Source organism: Pogoniulus pusillus, chromosome 18 (assembly GCF_015220805.1).
Source record: "Pogoniulus pusillus isolate bPogPus1 chromosome 18, bPogPus1.pri, whole genome shotgun sequence".
In the NCBI taxonomy this organism is placed as follows: domain Eukaryota; kingdom Metazoa; phylum Chordata; class Aves; order Piciformes; family Lybiidae; genus Pogoniulus; species Pogoniulus pusillus.
In genome coordinates this window covers 8,852,189-8,871,108 of record NC_087281.1, presented here as the reverse complement: position 1 = coordinate 8,871,108, position 18,920 = coordinate 8,852,189, and the positions used below count along the sequence as shown (strand labels likewise).

The 18,920-nt window shown below is 49.5% G+C and overlaps 1 protein-coding gene across 7 annotated transcripts in view; it reads left to right on the top strand.

The window, feature by feature from the left end:
• The window catches only part of LOC135183393 (uncharacterized), a 76,839-nt gene extending 58,666 nt beyond the window's left edge, over nucleotides 1–18,173 (top strand). For 4 of the 7 annotated variants that reach the window (XM_064158342.1, XM_064158339.1, XM_064158343.1 and 1 more), the window contains one exon: nucleotides 13,296–15,606. In XM_064158342.1, the coding sequence (XP_064014412.1) occupies nucleotides 13,296–13,424 (129 nt within the window). In that variant the 3' untranslated portion in view covers nucleotides 13,425–15,606. Of the gene's footprint in view, nucleotides 1–572; nucleotides 817–6,514; nucleotides 6,605–13,295; nucleotides 15,607–18,027 lie in introns of those variants that run through there. The other 3 variants (XM_064158341.1, XM_064158345.1, XM_064158346.1) reach the window with 3 other exon arrangements.
• The last annotated feature ends 747 nt before the right edge of the window (nucleotides 18,174–18,920 follow it).

The window sequence follows — 18,920 nt, the reverse complement described above, 5'->3', positions numbered from 1 at the left end:
AAGTACCTTCCTCCTCACTGATACTTTGGTTGCTATGACATCTTGGGGCTTTACTGGCATGTCAGGACATACAGCGAGGCATTTATGTATCATCTGAACTCTTCCTTCCTCTTATGCTGGAAAAGTCTCCCATGGGAAGGTAAAATGGAAGGGCAGAGTCTTCACTACTCTCTGGCACAGGAGCAGTTTCAGCCCTAGGAAGTGTTTGTGGTTCCTAGGAGTTTTTCTCAAGAAGGTAACTTAGGCTGGGTTTTGCTTTTCCATGTGCTGTTTTAACCCAAAAGTGGCACCACCTTCTTGTTTCCTGTGCTTCAGCTTCACACAGGTCAAATCAGGTGATGTTAGGCCATAGCCTTTCCACTTGCTCAGCAGTTGTTCTTGAGTGGGCTGGTGAGACTGTGATATGACAAGTGAAAGAGCCTAGGCAGAAGATGTGCAAATATGCAGCAGGTCAGTCACGTTTGAAATGTTTCTGTGAATGAGCTGTGAGAGGTCAGGGCCTGCAGTGAAGAGAAAATAACATTAAAAAAATACATAGTTTAAAAAAAACCTTTCCTGTTGTTCCCTTCCAGGAAAGGAGATGAAACAGAACAATCAGCCTCTGCAGGCAGAGATCAATTGGAGGTGGCAGGCTGTGTATGAAGTATGGATTTGTGCATAATAGATTCATGTAGCATAACACATGTTAGTGCAAGCTGAGGCGTGGATATGGGCATACGTGGGTGTTGCACAATGAGGTGGGGAGTATGCTTGTGAGGACCTGGTTGCTGCTGCCTCTAAGTGTCTCCTAGTGTGATGTCTGTAACTGGAAGCAAGGTACTAGGCTGTGGGTAAGGGATACACACCTGTGGGTATTTCAGCATCCAGAGCACTCTTGCTGGTACTGTGAGACGTTTCCTTGTTGTTGGAAGGAGGATGACTTCATGCACATGTTCGCAGGGTGTAAGTGCCTCTGCACTGGACCAGGCTTGGGCAGCTATAGTCAACTCTGAATGCAGAGACCTATCTTCCAGGCTTTCTGTAGTACCACAAGTCTTCAGCTGTCCAAGCCCTCTTGAGATGAGGGTTACATCACCTATACTGTTGTTGTTCTTCCTTCTCAAACTCCTGCATAGAATCTGAATGGAATTAGTGGAGCTGGGCTTCTCAGCAGCAGCAGTAGGTGTGTAGAAGACATAACTGGCAAGCCCTTGGGTCTTTCAAGAGCTCTTGTTAAGGCAAGTAGAGAGGGAGTAAGGCCAATCTGATGACCTGGCTGATCAGAGAAGGAGTAAGGCCAATCTGATAACCTGACTGATCAGAGAGATGTTTTCTGCTACGTAAAAGTAAAAGTAAGCATTTTAAATTGGAAGATGAACCACAGTGCTCTTGTCTTGATCTTACTGATATTGAGGACACCTTCTGCTTGGGCAGGGGCCAGATCCCTGGAATCACTGCCCTCTCTCTTATCTCTTGTATCTGTGTCACGGAGGGGTATTCTGCCACCTATGCTGATTGTGGCGGAGGGGAGAAATTAATTGATGTGAGAGGGTATTCCATAAAAACATATATCTTTATTAACTTCAATATTCTGAACTCTCACCACCCCAGCCACTGAATTTAATGTTAACATGGATCTACACGGTCATGGAGGACATTTTGGGAATATCTCAAACAGTAACTTGTTAATACCTGGCATACATTCAAACTATCAGAGAGAGGATTTTCCCCATGGCTTAATGCCGCTTGGGATCAGTATACTGCTTGCCCAGCAAGGGTGGGCTGAAAGCTCTTTCTGCTCTATGGCAGGAGGCAACAGAAATGACAGAGGCAGCAATGCATTTACTCACAAGTTTTGGTTAGTTATCAATCACCCTCCGGGGCTACGTCACAGCCTATACTGGTGTCCAATCTGCCTGTGGACGTCAAGGCTGGAATCCTCTGGCTTCAGGGGAAAGGAAGTCTCTGACCTTGTGCTGCTGACTTCATCGTCAGGATCTCAGGTGCAGAGGCAGTACAATGCTGTGCAGTCTGAGCACAGTCTCATGCTGGCTACTCAGGCCAATCATGTGCAGACAGTTGGGGTCTGCTTCCTGGTAACTGAGCAGCAGTGGCGCTTACCAGGCAGTGATAAGGCAGCAGGCATGCAGTAGGGTGCATGGAGTCTGAGCTCCACATATATACAGGCAGGCTTAAGTGAGCTCTGCAAGTGAGTACGCAGGCAGGCAAGCAATGTGGGGGAGCAAGCACATTGTTTACCTGTGTACCCCCATTTATTAAATGTGAGCTGAGATTAACGGCCCCTTGGCCACTAGAATGACCAATCAGGTTGGCAGTCAGCCAAACCTTACCATAACAGGCAAAAGCCACAGGCCTGGACTTCCCAAATATAGCAATCACAGGGGCCTTACACTAGGCAGGCACGAGCTGGGCGTGTGGGGGCTTACACAACCACCTTACACAATCAGGGGCCCTGGGCAGGCCAGACTTCATGGCACCAGGTCTGTTGTGCCCCTTTGTACTCGTTATGTGCTTACCTCTGGTGTGGGCAGAAAAACATGTCCAGGCAGGACAAGGCAGAAATAAGCCTATTTTTGGGCCTACAGGCCCTCCACAACAGTCTGCATCCTAAAAAGTCACTGCAGAAACGTGCTGGATTTCCTTCTCCTACAGTAAGGGACCTTTTCAGCTTGAAGCTGAGCAGGACATACATGGCCTGAGCCTTTTTGTCAGCTGACTTTGCTATTCACAAATGCAAAGCATACTAGGTGATGGAGCAGCATTGGTGCAAGCTTCTGGTTCTGGCTGCACAGCACAAAGTAAAGTTTCTTAAAAACTGAGGAAACTTTGAAAGGCTTCCAAGGTGCTATGCAAGCATTGCTACACATAACATCCCAGAGGCAGATAAATATCATGATTGCAGTTTCAGAGCAAGTTAAATTGAGAAAGCAGCAGAGAATGTGACTTGCTTGGAGACAGTATAATGAGAACTAAAGTCTGGACAGGGATCTTCAAACCACATCCTTTAAGCTGTGACCTTATTCATACCATATCACGAAGTCCAAACAGCTCTGCAGAGATCCCAAACTGCAATTTGCAACTGTTGAACACTCCTGGTTGTCTTTGGTACGTAATCAAGTGCCTAAACCCAAACAAATGCAAAACAGTTGCATCCTTAGGTTATTTGCTGAGCAGAGACCTTTGTGAAGATTTTAGCATTCTGGTTTCCCAGGTGGGCTCTTGTCTTCTGGTGGAGAACCCCAGCCCTTGATCTGAGTAATTACTTACAAAGACTGTCCAGAGTGTCCTCAGTGTAGGGAAGGATTCACAGAATCTCAGAATTGTCAGGGTTGGAAGGGACCTCAAGGATCATCTAGTTTCAACACCCCTGTCATGAGCAGGGACACTTTCAACTAGATCAGGTTGCCCAGAGGTGGCCTTAAAAACCATCTAGGAATAGGGCCTTTACCACCTCCCTGGGCAGCCTGTTCCATTATCTCACCACCCTCATGGTGAAGAGCTTCTTCCTAACATCTAATCTCAATCTACCCATTTCTAGCTTTGCTCCATCCCCCCTAGTCCTATCACTACCTGGCACCCAAAAAGTCCCTCATCAGCTTTCTAGTAGACCTCCTTCAGATATTGGAAGGCTACAATAAAGTCTCCTTGGAGCCTTCTCTTCTCCAAACTTATCTAACCCCAACTCTCTCAGCCACGGTGGGAATGCCTCTGTTAACAGTTACAACTATCCCAGACATCTGGCTCCAGACACTGTTTTGTTTAGCGTTGCTTTTACTGGATTTCGTGGCATAGGCTAGCTAGCCTTCAGCTTGTCCTTAGCAACCAGTAGAGGGACTCTTGTATCTCTCTCCTGTTTCCTTAGAGAAAAGAGTTTTTACTGCTGCCTGCTTCTCATGAATTCCTCCCATCTATGTCCTTGCATCAGTCAAATCATGTAAATGCTTGCAGAATAGACATTGTGGAATAAACAAGAAGTCTGCAATCCAGACAGCACCATGAAAGTAGTGAGTAGCTGCTGAGTCAGGAGGCTGGCATCCTATTTTCAGCACTGCCCTTGCTTTGCTGTCTGATGTGAGTTGTCTGATTTAAAAGGGGGATGGGGTGCAGAGGGATAGAAAGGAGTTACGACTGAGGTGCTGCTCCTGGGGCAGCCCTCGGTGATGGTGGTGGCCGTGGCTCAAAGAGCTGGAGAGTGGGAAGGCATGATTCACAGAGGAGGACAGATTTGGTGACTTTTGGGTCACACCTGGGTGATGGAGCAGTGGGAGAGGGGTAGCATATGGCAGATGGTCACAGCAGCTCTGCCATCTTCTTCTGTCGGAGCTCCAAGTTCAAGACAGCAGGTCAGGCACATCTTACCATTGCGTTCAGACCCACTCGTGGTTTCTCCCTGCTCCCCTCTGTTCACGTGGCTGTGGGAACCTGGCACTGATTCCCTCTCCCAGTCCCCGGAGTCGTAATCCTCTTTCCCCCACACACCTCTCCCCTAATGCACCCACTTCCTGCGCTTGGCTTCCATGGCAGGGGTGGTTTATCCAGAGGCAAGTGCACTGTGTCAGCATGTGTTTGCAGCCTGCTCATGCCAGGGTGATTAATACTCAACTTTGCAGTTTTAATTTGGGTTCCCTCTAAGTTGAAAGCAGCCTGCTGCTCTGTGCCAGCCTGCCTGCCCAGAGGGAATTGGGTTGCCCTGGTCTGGAAGCTGCATATGCCCAAGTATGCTCCATGTGCTGGCTTTGTGGGTCTGAAGTTCCTGGCTCAAAGGGAGGACCAAGAGGTCAGCTGGCTACAGTCTCTCTGGATGGAGGGTGTTCCGGCCACACAAGGAGGGTTGGAAAGGGGTAAGTGAGGAGGATGGAGAAGACAAGGTAGTCTCTGTCGTGTACAGATCAAAACTTCTCAGGACTCCACTTGGATGTAGTTGAGGGATCTAGAGTGAGGTTGTGCCTTGCCTGTGTCTGTGTTTTCTTGGAGCTACTCCTGCTCTCAGATACCCACAGACCCAGTGGTGTGTGCACACACAGCCGTAGCTGTGTGCAGGGAAGCAGGCCTTTGTTTCAGAAGGAGAGAAAGCAAGAGCTAGACACAGCTTGCTAGTAGAGGGATATGGGTTCACTTTTTAAGATTTATGTAGCCTTCAGAGCATGATCTTCACTGGACCCCTAGAGCAGCGAGTTCCTCAAGTTGGCTAGGGGGCACTGACAAAACCTGCCTCTCCAAATGTTCCATCCGCCCCTTTTCATCATGCAGTCTCCTTCCTTCTGATTGTCAGGCAGGCAAAATCAAAGCCTGCTGTCAGCTTGCACAAAGACTCATCTCAAAGATGTGTGAGAGAGAGGAAAAGCAGGACATATCATGCTGGTGCCAGCAAGGACCCATAGCTGAAACTGGCCTATCTCTGCTTTTGGGCAAGCGATCAGCAAGCATATGCCAGGCCCTTTGAAGTGCTTTCCAAAGAAGTTCCATGTTGGCTGTCTGGAGGCACCTCTTTAAGTCTGGTAGTTGCCCTCTGCCAACTCTGTGTGCACATTTGCAAATGTATTGATAGATTTTTTTTAATAGTAGTATATATTTTTTTCCTTTCAGAGAAAGGATTTGTTTGTAAGCTACTGAGCTGCTTTTTGCACTGTGGTTACACAGAAGGAAGTAAGCATAAGGCAGCCTTACCATGATGGAGAAAGACAAGCCTTTCAGTCACTTAGGGAAGGGTGAGGGAAACACTGCTAAATGCTTTGTGTTCCCTGTCATCCCCCAGCACTTGGAGCTGATCTTTCTTTTTCTTGGAAGAGAAGGCAGAAGAGTAGACTTTTAAATGTTCTGTGGTGATCTGTCTCTTAGCTACCCCCTGGAATTGAACTGCACATGAACCTAAAGCTGGAGGAGAGACTTTGAGGAGAGAAGGGGTGTGCTCTTGAAAAGTTATTCTTTGAGCCACTCCAAGCCTGTGAGTGGAATAAATTGTCAGAGGCCCTGTTGGAGTTAATGAAGAAGCAGTTAAATGTGAATTGCTGCTCCACTGGAGGAGCTGATGCTGCTTGTTAGTGGCTATTTGCTGAAAACTGCCTGAAGTAATGCTGTAGCTGAAAGGAAATCGCCCCTCGTCGGAGGGTCGCAGCACCTACTTGTTAATGAGCTCATCCCAGGTACAGATTGGTGTATGCATGTCTACAACTACCTGAATGCTGTCTACAACTACCTGAAGGGAGGCTGTACCCAGGTGGGAGTTGGTCTCTTCTCCCAGGCAACCAGCAACACAACAAGGGGACACAGTCTCAAGTTGTGCCAGGGGAGGTCTAGGCTGGATGTTAGGAGGAAGTTCTTCACAGAGAGTGTGATTGGCATTGGAATGGGCTGCCCAGGGAGGTGGTGGAGTCCCTGTTCCTGGAGGTGTTGAAGCAAAGCCTGGCTGAGGCACTTAGTGCCATGGTCTGGTTGAGTGGCTAGGGCTGGGTGCTAGGTTGGACTGGATGATCTTGGAGGTCTCTTCCAACCTGCTTGATTCTATGATTCGCAGGAGAAACTGGTGCACGGGTGATGGAGAGGAGTTTGGCAAGGACTGTCTGAAATTACAAACGTAGCTGGGAGCAGGCGTGAAGGTCTCCTTCCCTTGCTCACAGATGGTGGTTTCACACATCCAAGTTGAAGTGTCACCGATGCCTTTTCTAACCACTTGGTAGGAGCGAGTGGAAGGAGGACAAAGCGATATTAAAAGCAGATACCTGCAGTACTCCACTGTGGAGTTTGACAGCCTTTACTCTGTGCCCTGCCTGAATATCACTACTGCCTCTGGGTCTGTCCTCTCCTGGGCACGGCAGCTGCCTTGCAAACAGGCGTTGTGGGCAGACATCTGTCTTTGCCAAGGCTCTTCTTGGGATTTATTCCTTTCCACGCGGGGTGGTGGTGGGAATCGGATGTGCCTTTACAACTTGCAATTACATGGTGCCTTTCATCCCCGAAGACTTAACAAGTGAGTCTGCAGACTGCAAAGGGATCATTTCACCCACCACTGAGAGGCATGCATCCTTTAAGCAGAGCTGAGCAGAGTTTCCCAACTGTCGGGGCCATAGAGTAGGAAAGAAGGGACTCCTGTGCCGGCTTGTCCCTGAGGAGGAGCCAGGGTGGCAGAGCACGGGAGGTGACCCGATTGATGTGAATCACATGAGGATACTAGAGCGCTTCTGAAAGGGGGTATTAAACAGGGCTTAGTTTTGTGTCGCCCCTTCTAAGACTTTGCGTTAGGCAACTTCGTGTCCGCCCTCCTGTGGGGATTTGCGTTCCTGCAGCTGCAAGCACGCTCGAAGCTGTGCTTGCTGCTCTAAAGGAGAGAGCTGTACGTCTGTCGAGTCCTGTGTCCAAAAGGGAGTTAGTTCACAGTCCGCACTTGGGATGTTTCCCCAGACTCTGTAGCGTTAAGGGACAGGTTTCTAAGAGGAAGGAGGCTTTCTGTTAGCAGATTTATTCTTCACCTGTCTGTCTTCTTTCCATGTGCTACTTCCTTGCTGAACCATCACAAAATCAACCAGGTTGGAAGAGACCTTCAAGATCATCCAGTCCAACCTAGCACCCAGCCCTAGCCAGTAAACGAGACCATGGCACTAAGTGCCTCATCCAGGCTTTTCTTGAACACCTCCAGGGACAGTGACTCCACCACCTCCCTGGGCAGCCCATTCCAATGCCAATCACTCTCTCTGCCAACAGCTTCCTCCTAACATCCAGCCTAGACTTCCCCTGGCACAACTTGAGACTGTGTCCCCTTGTTCTATTGCTGGTTGCCTGGGAGAAGAGGCCAACCCCCACCTGGCTACAATGTCCCTTCAGGTAGTTGTAGACAGCAATGAGGTTACACCTGAGCAATGAGGTCATCCATCCACCTGTAACATATTTGTGTTGGAGTAGTTGCCCATTTCTGTTTTCTGAGGGCTCCTGATATGATTGAAACTCTGCATTTTTTCTTCCTGTGGTGTTTAATCTCATTAGTCTTTTAGACACCTGCATCCAGTCGCTGTCTGTACCATCTTCAGGTGTGCATCTTTGTTAATGTCCTTCTGATGGGCTTCAAGACTAGTCACTCACTTACCACCTGTACTTAATGGTGATGATGCAAATAGTGGCTCCAGGAGAGGTTTGCAGAGTGCATAGGTGAGTGCCTAGGCATAGGAAACTGCCTCCTGCTCAGGGTAGCTGTACGAGCCAGAGATGAGCTGTGCTCCTTTGGATTGTCTCCTGAATGCTGTTGGAGCTCAGGTGCTGCTTGGTTTGAGTTACAAGGTGTATATGAAGAGGTACAGCTCTCTTTGCAATCTGCAAGTCAGGAGGAGGCCTGTGCATGCACAGAGGGACGTGGACAAGTAAGCAGGCAAGTGCATGTGTACTGGGAGAGCAGGTGAGCACGCACCAGCGAACGTGGCTGTGTGTGACAGAGTGTGCATCCAAGCGTGTGTGTCCTCCTGCCAGCAGCTGAGTGCTCGTATCTCAGGCCATCCTCCAGCTGTGTAAACACGTTGCTCAACAAATTGAGGGCTCTAGTTAATGATTGCCTCTAGTGCATGGCCCATATTAGGCTCCATTTTGTGTGAGCTGCGCAGCTGCCTGAATGCCATTAGAGTGAATGCATCAGCCTTTAATGCTGAGCATGAAGTGTTTGTGCTCCAGGGAGGCTTTGCAGGAGCTGGCCTGGGGTGGCTCAGCAAGGGCTGTCAGGCAGGTTTGTGGCAAGCCTTCTGGGGGCCTGCTTCAGTAGCAGTACCTCTAATGGGCTTCCTTAGCGAAAGCACTGTAGGCTGGTGCTAGGTAGCCAGGGGGAAGGGCAAGGCAGCTAGGGCATTTGCCTGGATTACAGGAAGGCAGCTGGTCCGAGCAACTGGGTGGGAGGAACGTGTTTCCTTGTCTGGCAGACAGCCCTATCCATCTTCTTTCTGGGGATGCATCTACAGAGCTTTGCCTTGTGCTTCTCGTCAGAGCCAGACCACCGCATGCTGTGATCCCAAATGGTGGTGTGGTCTAAGCCAGATCTGGAGCAGGTTAGGAGCTCCAGACAAAACATGTTCCTCATCAAAAACAGCGGAGTGACTTGGTGCTGGTGCTCCTTCTTTCCTCCAGCAAGACCGCTCGCAGAGGTACTGTCCTCTCAGTTGTGGAGTTAGGTACAAGACATGTACTGCTCAGGGTGAGAAATGACTGTGGATTGGTCAGGGTGTTTCCATTAATGAGGGCAGTCACACAGCTGCCTCTCCTGTCACTGCCTACAGTTGGACACAGGGCCATTCTCACCCTGCCCTTGCCTGTTTAGCTGCACTGTTGAAAGCTCAGTCATTGTCTTGTGGCTGCTTGAGAGCCGCTGTGATGAAGAGGCAGGGCTGGGTGCAGTTTGAGTCTTACTTGCAGCTGCCTCACCACTCATGAATCCTTGTATCTTCCCATGTCCCTGTCCTTCACCCCTGCCCTTGTTTTGTGGCCATCTCACTTGTGGTGTCCTGGGAAGGCATCTTCCTCATCCTTTGGCCCCAGAAGAAGGCTCAGAGAGGAACCCCAGGCCACCTTCTCACCCAAAGCCTGATGAGCTTTGTATATGACTTTTGTCTGTCCTCTGGACCTGTCTTTCTGCAGCGTCTTCTCCATCTGCCATCCACCAGAAATTAACTGCTTCAGCTGCTTTCCCTAATCCTGTCTGGCATTTCAAAATGGAGGGGACTGCCAGGTTCTTTGTTCCCATTCCCTCTTGGCACTGGCAGGGGACCTTCTCTGCTCTGCAGAAAGACAATTGTGCTGATTTATTCTGTCCCTTAGCTTTGAATAGGGGTTGCTATGTTACCCTCCAGCTCTGAGGCTTGCCAGAGCACACACCATATATAACCCCACAGCAGGTGGCTATTGAGTAAAGGCCCTTAAATCTGCCTTTCTTATTTCTTATGCTGCTGACCAAGGTGTCAGGGGGATGCAGCAGGGCATGATTTGCTGGCTGAAACTCCAGCCACAGCTTGATGCCAAGCACCATGTTGGCACTTTCTATTCTCAAGTGCCCATCTTAATTTGCAGAGGAGGTACCAACTAGGCAGCAACATGCTGCCCATGCTGGCTTTTAAAAAGGCCCTGATATGAGAGGTTGTCACATGCACCTCAGCTGTGACCAAGATCCTGGAGGCAGAGGCTTCCAGATCCTGCTGCAGTCACTACAGTGCCCAGAGCCTGGCTTGGACACTTCTGTAGCTGTCTGATTTGATGTGACAGTTTGGGTGCATTTCTGGGGAGAGTTGCATGCTCTTGGCCTGTGATGATGTGTTAGAACTTAGCCATGACAGAGGCAGATGGCATCAAATTATCACCTTGCTGTGCTGCTATGTGATTGCAGCTGTTTGATAGACTGGACTTTGAAGTGCTAGGATGAATTTCTGCCTTAGAGGAGACAGCAGAATTGGTAATTGTTTCTAAAAAGCCCATTTAGCATCGTAGAATCAGTCAGGGTTGGAAGGACTCACAAGGATCATCCTGTTCCAACCCCACTGCCATGGGCAGGGACACCTCACACTAGATCAGACTGTATAGAGCCTCATCCAGCCTGGCCTTAAACACCTTCAGGGATGGGGCTTTCTCCACCTCCCTGGGCAACCTGTTCCAGGGTCTCACTGTCTTCATGCTGAAGAACTTCTTCCTAACATCCAGTCTGAATCTACCCATTTCTAGCTTTGTTCCATTCCCCCCAGTCCTATCACTACCTGACAGCCTAAAGAGTCCCTCCCCAGCTTTCTTGTAGGCCCTCTTTAAGATACTGAAAGTGTACACTAAAGTCAGCCTGAATCATAGAATCATTGAATCAACCAGGTTGGAAGAGACCTCCAAGATCATCCAGTCCAACCTATCACCCAGGAGCCTTGAGGAACAATTCCTTAGTGCAGCCTGAACAAGGGAAACCATGAACCTTGATGGGAAATGCCTAAAAGAGGCACAAAACACCAGAGCCCAGGCCAGATCTCTTACTGTGTTTTTTCTTTCCTTTCTAACACCATGAAACCAATGGTAAAGCCCTTCCCAGCATTGATGGCAATGAGATGAGGGAAGGGGACATCTGCACAAGTTTCACAAGCTGCTGAACCTTCCAGCATGTGGCACACAGTAGGTTACCTGTTCCTGGAGAATTAACTCTGCAGGATCATGAGTACTCTGCTGGCCCACAGAGCAGTGAGACCACCTCTCCTGGCCAAACAGTGCCTGTGAAACAACTGCCCAACTGCTGCTTCTGCTTGTATAAGGAAAGAAATGAAGCCAAGTTCTTGGTAAACAAAAGGAAAATACTTTTGGAATCACTTCTGTGGCTTTGTGTTTCCTCTGGGATCCACAGGTCCCAGTACAGCCTAGTGGGGAACAACATTGCTGTCCTGTCATGCAATGCAGGGAGTGCAAGGACATTGCTGGTGTCTTTACCCTGAATCTGCTCTGATTGTACTGTGAACACTAGGAGCAAAAGAAGAGAGGGCTGTCTTTGTTAGCCATGGTACAAAGCAGGCTGTGAGGCTTTCAAGTGGGATCTTTTCCTCTAAGCGTCTCTCAGCCGTTCCTCATTGAACTGTGGAGTCTGGAGCCAAAAATCTGGAGAGTTTCAGTGTGTCTGGGACTTTAAGAAGGGATGATTTGTAAATCCTTACTGGGGAGCTGTTGAAAAATAGGACTGAAGAATGAGTCTTCAGAGACAATGTGGTTTATCTCTCTGCTCTACAAGTGTAGCAGATCCTCCTTAAAGGCCAAGTGGATCTGAATTCAGCTTTTCTACATGATACCTTCTGTCAGTGATGCTATTCTGACTCTGGGATTCCAAATGTGTCATGGATACTGGCTACAAGTGCCATGGGTCCTGGTCATGTGGATCCCAGGAGCCTCAGTCCTGGAATGGGTTGGGGGTCATGCAAGCTTTGGTTTTTTTCTTGAAGGATAGAAGCAAGGATGTGAGCAAAGCACTTCACTGCTTGTGCTAGTGCCACTTGCTGGAAGTACAAGCATGGCTGATCTCCTTATACAATCAAGTTACCCACCTGGTGAATGTGGGGTAGGCTGTGGATGTAGTCTACCTGGACTGCAGCAAAGCCTTTGACACCTTCTGCCACAACAAGCTCCTGGCAAAGCTGGCAACTTGTAGCTTGGACAGATTCACTCTGTGCTGGGTCAAGAACTGGCTGGAGGGCTGGGCCCAGAGAGTGGTGGTAAATGGTGCCACATCCAGTTGGCAGCTGTCACTAGTGGTGTGCCCCAAGGATCAGTGCTGGGCCCAGTCTTGTTCAATATCTTTATTGATCTGGATGAGGGGATTGAGTCCAGCATCAGTAAGTTTGCAGATGACACCAAGCTAGGAGCAGGTGTGGAGCTGTTGGAAGGTAGGAGAGTCCTGCAGAGGGACCTTGCCAGGCTGGATGGGTGGGCAGAGGCCAATGGGATGAGATTTAACAAGGCCATGGGCAGAGTTCTGCACTTTGGCCACAACCCCAAGCAGTGCTACAGGCTGGGGACAGAGTGGCTGGAGAGCAGACTGGCAGAGAGTTGCCTGGGGTTGCTGGTAGATAGTAGCTGAAGATGAGGCAGCAGTGTGCCCGGGTGGCCAAGAGAGCCAATGGCATCCTGGCCTGGATCAGGAACAGTGTGGACAAGGGAGGTTATTCTGCCCCTGTCCTCAGCACTGGTCAGGCCACACCTTGAGTGCTGTGTCCAGTTCTGGGCCCCTCAATTCAAGAGAGATGTTGAGATGCTGGAAGGTGTCCAGAGAAGGGAGACAAAGCTGGTGAGGGGCTTGGAACACAGCCCTGTGAGGAGAGGCTGAGGGAGCTGGGGTTGTTTAGCCTGGAGGAGGCTCAGGGCAGACCTCATTGCTGTCTACAACTACTTGAAGGGAGGCTGTAGCCAGGTGGAGGTTGGTCTCTTCTCCCAGGCAACCAGCAATAGAACAAGGGAACACAGTCTCAAGTTGTGCTGGGGAGGTCTAGGCTGGATGTTAGGAGGAAGTTGTTGGCAGAGAGTGATTGGCATTGGAATGGGCTGCCCAGGGAGGTGGTGGAGGCACCATCCCTGGAGGTGTTCAAGAAAAGACTGGATGAGGCACTTAGTGCCATGGTCTAGTTGAGTGGCTAAGGGTGGGTGCTAGGTTGGAGTGGATGATCTTGGAGGTCTCTTCCAACCCACTTGATTCTATGACTGTCCAGTTTAGGAGGTGTAATTGTACCAGAGAGAGTTGTGACAAAGCACTTGATGCAGGAAGTCTGCTGTTTGCAGCATGTACAAGCATTGACTTTGTCCTTCTTTTCATCCCCCTGCAGAGCATCACTGGAGGCTGCCCTCCACCCCACTTTGTGTATGATCCATCCACCTTTGCCTTCCGTTCCCTCAGCACCTTGAAGCCACTGAGCCCGATCGCTCCAGTGGAAGAACCGTCGTGTGCCTACTGAAGGAGTTTCTCCAAAGAACTCAGGAACTATCAACCAACCACCTGCCTGGCATGGAAAAGGGGAGGTGGTGATGCTCAAGGGGATTGGTGAGAGGAGGAGACAATGACACATTTGCAGTATGACCTCTCTGGCAGCAGAAAGCATATGGCTTTGCAGCAGTGCCTGTTTTCATACCATTGCCATATCTGAATAGTGGCAAAGGGAGAGATTTTTGTCTTTCAGGGCAAAACAAACCAGTCAGGTCCACAGACTAACTGGAAGGGCAGCCACCAAGGCAGTGTCCAACCCAGGGATGGTAGTAGCTGAAGATATCCTTGAGGGGTTCAGAGGCTAGCATGGTTTCCATAGCAGCAGGGATAAGTGACCAGGGTGTGAAACCAAGTTCAGTCAGTTTCCTAAGTATACCTGGGTCTGCAGTGCTTTGCTACAGACCTGATACTTCTCCCACTCAGAATTGAACTCAGGAGTGGAGACAGAGGCTGTTCAGTTCTGCCTGCAGTAAGAAGACCCTTGTCTGAGATTGTGGTAATGACATTCACTTCAGGCTCTCTTGAGTGGAAGACCCTGGGAAAGGGAAGTGGGAGGAGATAACTGGCACACCTAGCTGCATGTTCCAGCTGGTCTGCTGGCAGCTCAGTCATACGCATCTCTTGCCAATCCCATCTTAGAGGATGAGCTTCCCACTTGTAGGTCAGGGGTTAGAGTACAGTTCTGGAGTGGAAGGTCTGTGTTCAGTCATCAAAAAAAAAGCAGCAACCATCCTCAGTTCTCAGCATCGTCAGAGAGAACGTGGAGATAACTGTGTGCTCTTGGGCCTCGTCTCTGCTGAGCCTGGCTGTGTTCTAGGATATGCAGCACTTCTCCATAGCGTTGTCCCAACGCCCTGCCTCCCTAATGCAACTCTGAAGTGAACTGGTATCACCAAACTCAGTCAAATCTAGTACCTCCAGCAAGCTTTCCACTCTCCTACTGTGCTGCTGGTTGAATTCAGCTGGACTATTCCTGTGTCAGTGGAACAGCATTTCCAGATGGAGCATGGAGTGGGAGGAAGAGGTCTCTTTTGTGGCCACCTGTTGGTGGGAGAAACAGGGAGGGAGTTTGTGTTTTGTGCTGCAAGGTAACAGCTAGTGGTAGAACAAGCACTAACCTCTCTTGGTGAGGCAGAGGGTCAAGGCATTTCCCTTTACTGCTGGTGGAAAGAGCAACACTTGTCTAGGTGTTCTCCATCTTGAGCTTGTATCTGGCTGAGTGTGAGGGGGAGCAGGTAATTTACTTCTTGTTTGGATCAAGAGGAGCAACTATGAGTAAGATAAATGCATATGTATATATATATGTCTGCTCCAGTGTTGGAGGTCTTTGGTGCCACCTTTTGGATGTGACCAATGGCCAGTCCAGCTGCCACAAGAAGGCCACACAGTGAACCAGCATTTACTAGTGCTTTCTGTGCTCTTGACAGAGATCTTTAGGGAAAACCCAAAAGCTGTGTAGGCCTGTAGGCCTGAATCCTCTAGCCCTATCCTCTTCCCTCCCTAATTACCTTTCACTCAGGCAGAGCAGCTGGGCAAGGTGGTGAGAGGACATTTGTCCTGATGCTGCCCCAGCTCTGCCAGCTATTTAGCATCAGACCATCACAGCTGGACTCGCCCCCTGCACTAACATTGCCTCCAGGGGGTCTCTTGTGCTTGCTGGTGATGTACCTTTTGGTAGAGCATTGTAGCTCCCTGCAAGAAGTCTCTTCTGAGGGATGCAGATTCCTCTTCTAATTTCTCCTGCCACTGTGGAAGCTCTGCTTATCTTGTTTTGATGGCATATCTTGGCTTTTTAACTGTTGCCAGATCAAGGTGACCAGTGCAGGACTGCCTCTTCAGCCCAAATCCCTGTGCTCAGAAGGGACAGCTGTAGCTTAGTGTCTGTCTGAAGCGACACATTCCCAGTGCAGATGGATGGTGCAGTGCTCCCGTGCCCCGAGGCTCTGCTCAGCAAGAGCTGCTGAAGAGCTTGGCCCCAGAGCTGTTTCAGCCAGCCTGTAGGTGCAGCAGACTGCCTTCCCCTGGGTGGGCATAGGGAACATGGATAGCCTAACCAGTATTGTTGCCTTCTAGTACTTTTTTGTAACTTCAATCTTTATTTTCTTTTTCAATCAGAAGGAAAAAAAACAATAAAAAAGCAAGAATGAAATAAAGTGTAGCAGCTGCTCTGTTCACACCTCTGCTGGCTCTCACCTGCTGCTCTTCTGGGTGTTTGTGGGCAGGGGCATAGAAGGGGGCACACATCAGAGTGAGCTGGACACAGCACTCCCAGTCCCAAGGGCTTCTGAACCCCAGGCCATGTCTGCAAAAAGAAGAATACTTGGAAAAGAAACTAGCAAGAGATTGCTAAAACAAACATTAGGCTCTTTGTGGGGAAGAGCAACTTCCCCTGCAGCTGCTCCCTGTGTGCCTAGTCTTGGTATGGTATATTGACCCTCACTGCTGCTTCCTCATGAAGAAGGTGCTTTGGCTTTTGAGTGACTTGCCTGTTGCTCGGGGGTTGAATGTGACCTGGCTCACTGTCTCCATCCTCTCAAAAGAAAAGGGTAGGTGACCACATAGGTGGTCTTTGGCTTAATTTTTGCTTCAGTGAGTCTTAGATCTCTGTCCCAAGATTCTCAGCAGCCTTTTTGCTTACAGCCAGAGCACTCAAGCTCCTCCATCTCGTAACTCTAACTCACTCCTTCCTCTGGGTTTTGCTTTAAGAGCTCAAACTCAGCTATTTCTAACGTACATCCCCCTTGAGCTAATTCCTGTCTCTCCCCCACACTCCTAGCATCTATATCTTAACCTAGCATCTGTATCTTAACCAACATCCTATCTAATAGGAGCTGCTATTACAAGAGTGCTATGGATGTGCTGGAACATGTCCACGAGGACAATCAGAGGGCTGGAGCACCTCTGCTAATGAGGAGAGACTAAGGGAGTTTGGGCTGCTCAGTCTGGAGAGGAGAAAGCTCTGAGGTTACCTTATTGTGGCCTTTCAGTATGTTAAGGGGGCCTACAAGAAAGCTGCAGAGGGACTCTTTAGGCTGTCAGGTAGTGATAGGGCTGGGGGGGAATGGAACAAAGCCTTTTCCAAGGCTACTCAGGAGATAGTACCTTAAATTCCCTTACCAGTCATACCTAGTCTCAATCCCAGAAAGCCTTTTCTGCTCTTCCCTCCAAGCTCTGATCGCGTCTAGGCTTCCTGCCATATCTCTTATCTTGAAATCCTCCCTTCTGTCAGCTGCAGCTTATTGTTAATTTGCCTTAGCCTGTTTTGCAAGGGTTGTAAGGTGGACTTGCTGGATTCCCCAAGCCCTCTGCTCTTGTATTTCCTGTACAGAGTTGCTTTTCTCTGTGATGTTTCTTCCAAAACAACAAAATGGGGCATTTTTGGTGGTAAAGTGCAATGATACACCATGAAATGTGATGAATGAAGCTAAAGCAAGCAGGTTTAGTGGTGCTCTGGAAAATCTTATGAGGTAGTTGTCAGCCACACTGGTAACTACAGCTTAAAAGGGAGTAAGGACATTGGTCTCATTTGGGTGCCAAACCCTGGCATGGAGGGAAGAGTTTGCCAAACACCACTGCAGAAGCTGTCAGAAGAAACCAGGGAAACAAGAGCTGAGATGTGGTTGTCTGAAGGCTGTTCCTTGCTGTTGTCACTGCACCCTGCTGCCTCTGGCACACATCAGTGCAAGGCTGTTCACCACTGTGGCTTCCAAGACACCTGTGTGACACTCCTTCCACTGTTGGAGCATGTAGGGCTGCTGGCCACGGTGTGTCTGAGGCACTTTGTGAGCACAGTCAGCTTGAGCATAGGTGCCTCAGGACTTCTGCACTTCGGCCACAACAACCTCAAGCAGAGCTACAGACTGGGGACAGAGTGGCTGGAGAGCAGCTAGGCAGAGAGGGACCTGGGGGTACTGGTAGATAGTAGGCTGAAGATGAGGCAGCAGTGTGCCCAGGTGGCCAAGAGAGCCAATGGCATCCTGGCCTGCATCAGGAACAGTGTGGCCAGTAGGACAAGGGAGGTTATTCTTTCCCTGTACTCAGCACTGGTCAGGCCACACCTTGAGTCCTGTGTCCAGTTGTGGGCCCCTCAATTCAAGAGGGATGTTGAGGTGCTGGAAGTGTCCAGAGAAGGGCAATGAAGCTGGTGAAGGGCCTGGAACACAAACCCTGTGAGGAGAGGCTGAGGGAGCTGGGGGTGTGCAGCCTGGAGAAGAGGAGGCTCAGGGGGGACCTCATTGCTGTCTACAACTACCTGAAGGGAGGTTGTAGCCAGGTGGGGTTGGTCTCTTCTCCCAGGCAACCAGCAACAGAACAAGGGGACACAGTCTCAAGTGGTGCCAGAGGAAGTACAGGCTGGATGTTAGGAGGAAGTTGTTGCCAGAGAGAGTGATTGGCATTGGAATGGGCTGCCCAGGGAGGTGGTGGAGTCACCATCCCTGGAGGTGTTCAAGCAAAGCCTGGATAAGGCACTTAGTGCCATGGTCTGGTTGAGTGGCTAAGGCTGGGTGCTAGGTTGGACTGGCTGATCTTGGAGGTCTCTTCCAACCTGGTTGATTCTATGATTCTGTGTGCAGGCATTTCCCTTCAGAGCAGAAGGAAAGGAGAACTGTTGTACCAAGGTGCAGCCCAGACACAGTGAACTCATGTCAACCATCTGCAGGAGGGTGAACAGTGAGAGGTAATTGTCTGAGGACTTTGGCCTCAGTTTCTTTATGATCCAAGTGGGACTGTTTAGGCTTCTTAAAGTAAATTAATTATGTTAATGCTCTGGCCTTACTAAAACAAAAATCCCATAGAAGGGAAGCAAGCTTGCAGCTGCAGAGTGAGCTGTTGTATGTGCACCCTGAGCCTTGGTCAGTGCCTTTGTAGGCAGAGCACAAGGCTGGCTCTTCTTGTATTGTCCAGACATGCAGAGGGTGATGCACAGAGGTTGTACAGGTGCGTTTCATATGCCAAGGCAAAGGGCAGTGAGTATCTCTCTGCTCTTGCTGCAGTCTCTGCCATTTGTGCTAACAGCTGGCAGACTTTTGCAATGCATCACACTAGCAGTGTTCAGGAAAAGTGAAGGAAATATTACCAGTGCCTGATCTGTGTCCTTGAGGCACTTGGGAACTTTTACCATTGAATTGAAAAGAGGCAGGCACCTGGACAACAGCGAGTCAAAACAAACTTACCTCATTACAAAACAGAGACTGGTTGTAGACTTTTCGTTCTCAGGCAAGAGCTTCATGGACATCAAATAAAAGTAGCAGGTGGCAGGTTCAAAACAAACAACCGGTGGCAGATGTGTACAGAGAGGGAGGTTGTGCCGTGCCACAGGGTGCTGTGACTGGTGTTTGCACAGCTTCAGACCTGAAGGGGAGAAGAAAAAATGACTCCCTAGGAAACTCTACATGCGCAAATGCCACCTTCCTTTGAGCAAGGGGGTGAGGTAGGAGAGGATTTTCTGGGATGGGATGCTCTGTGC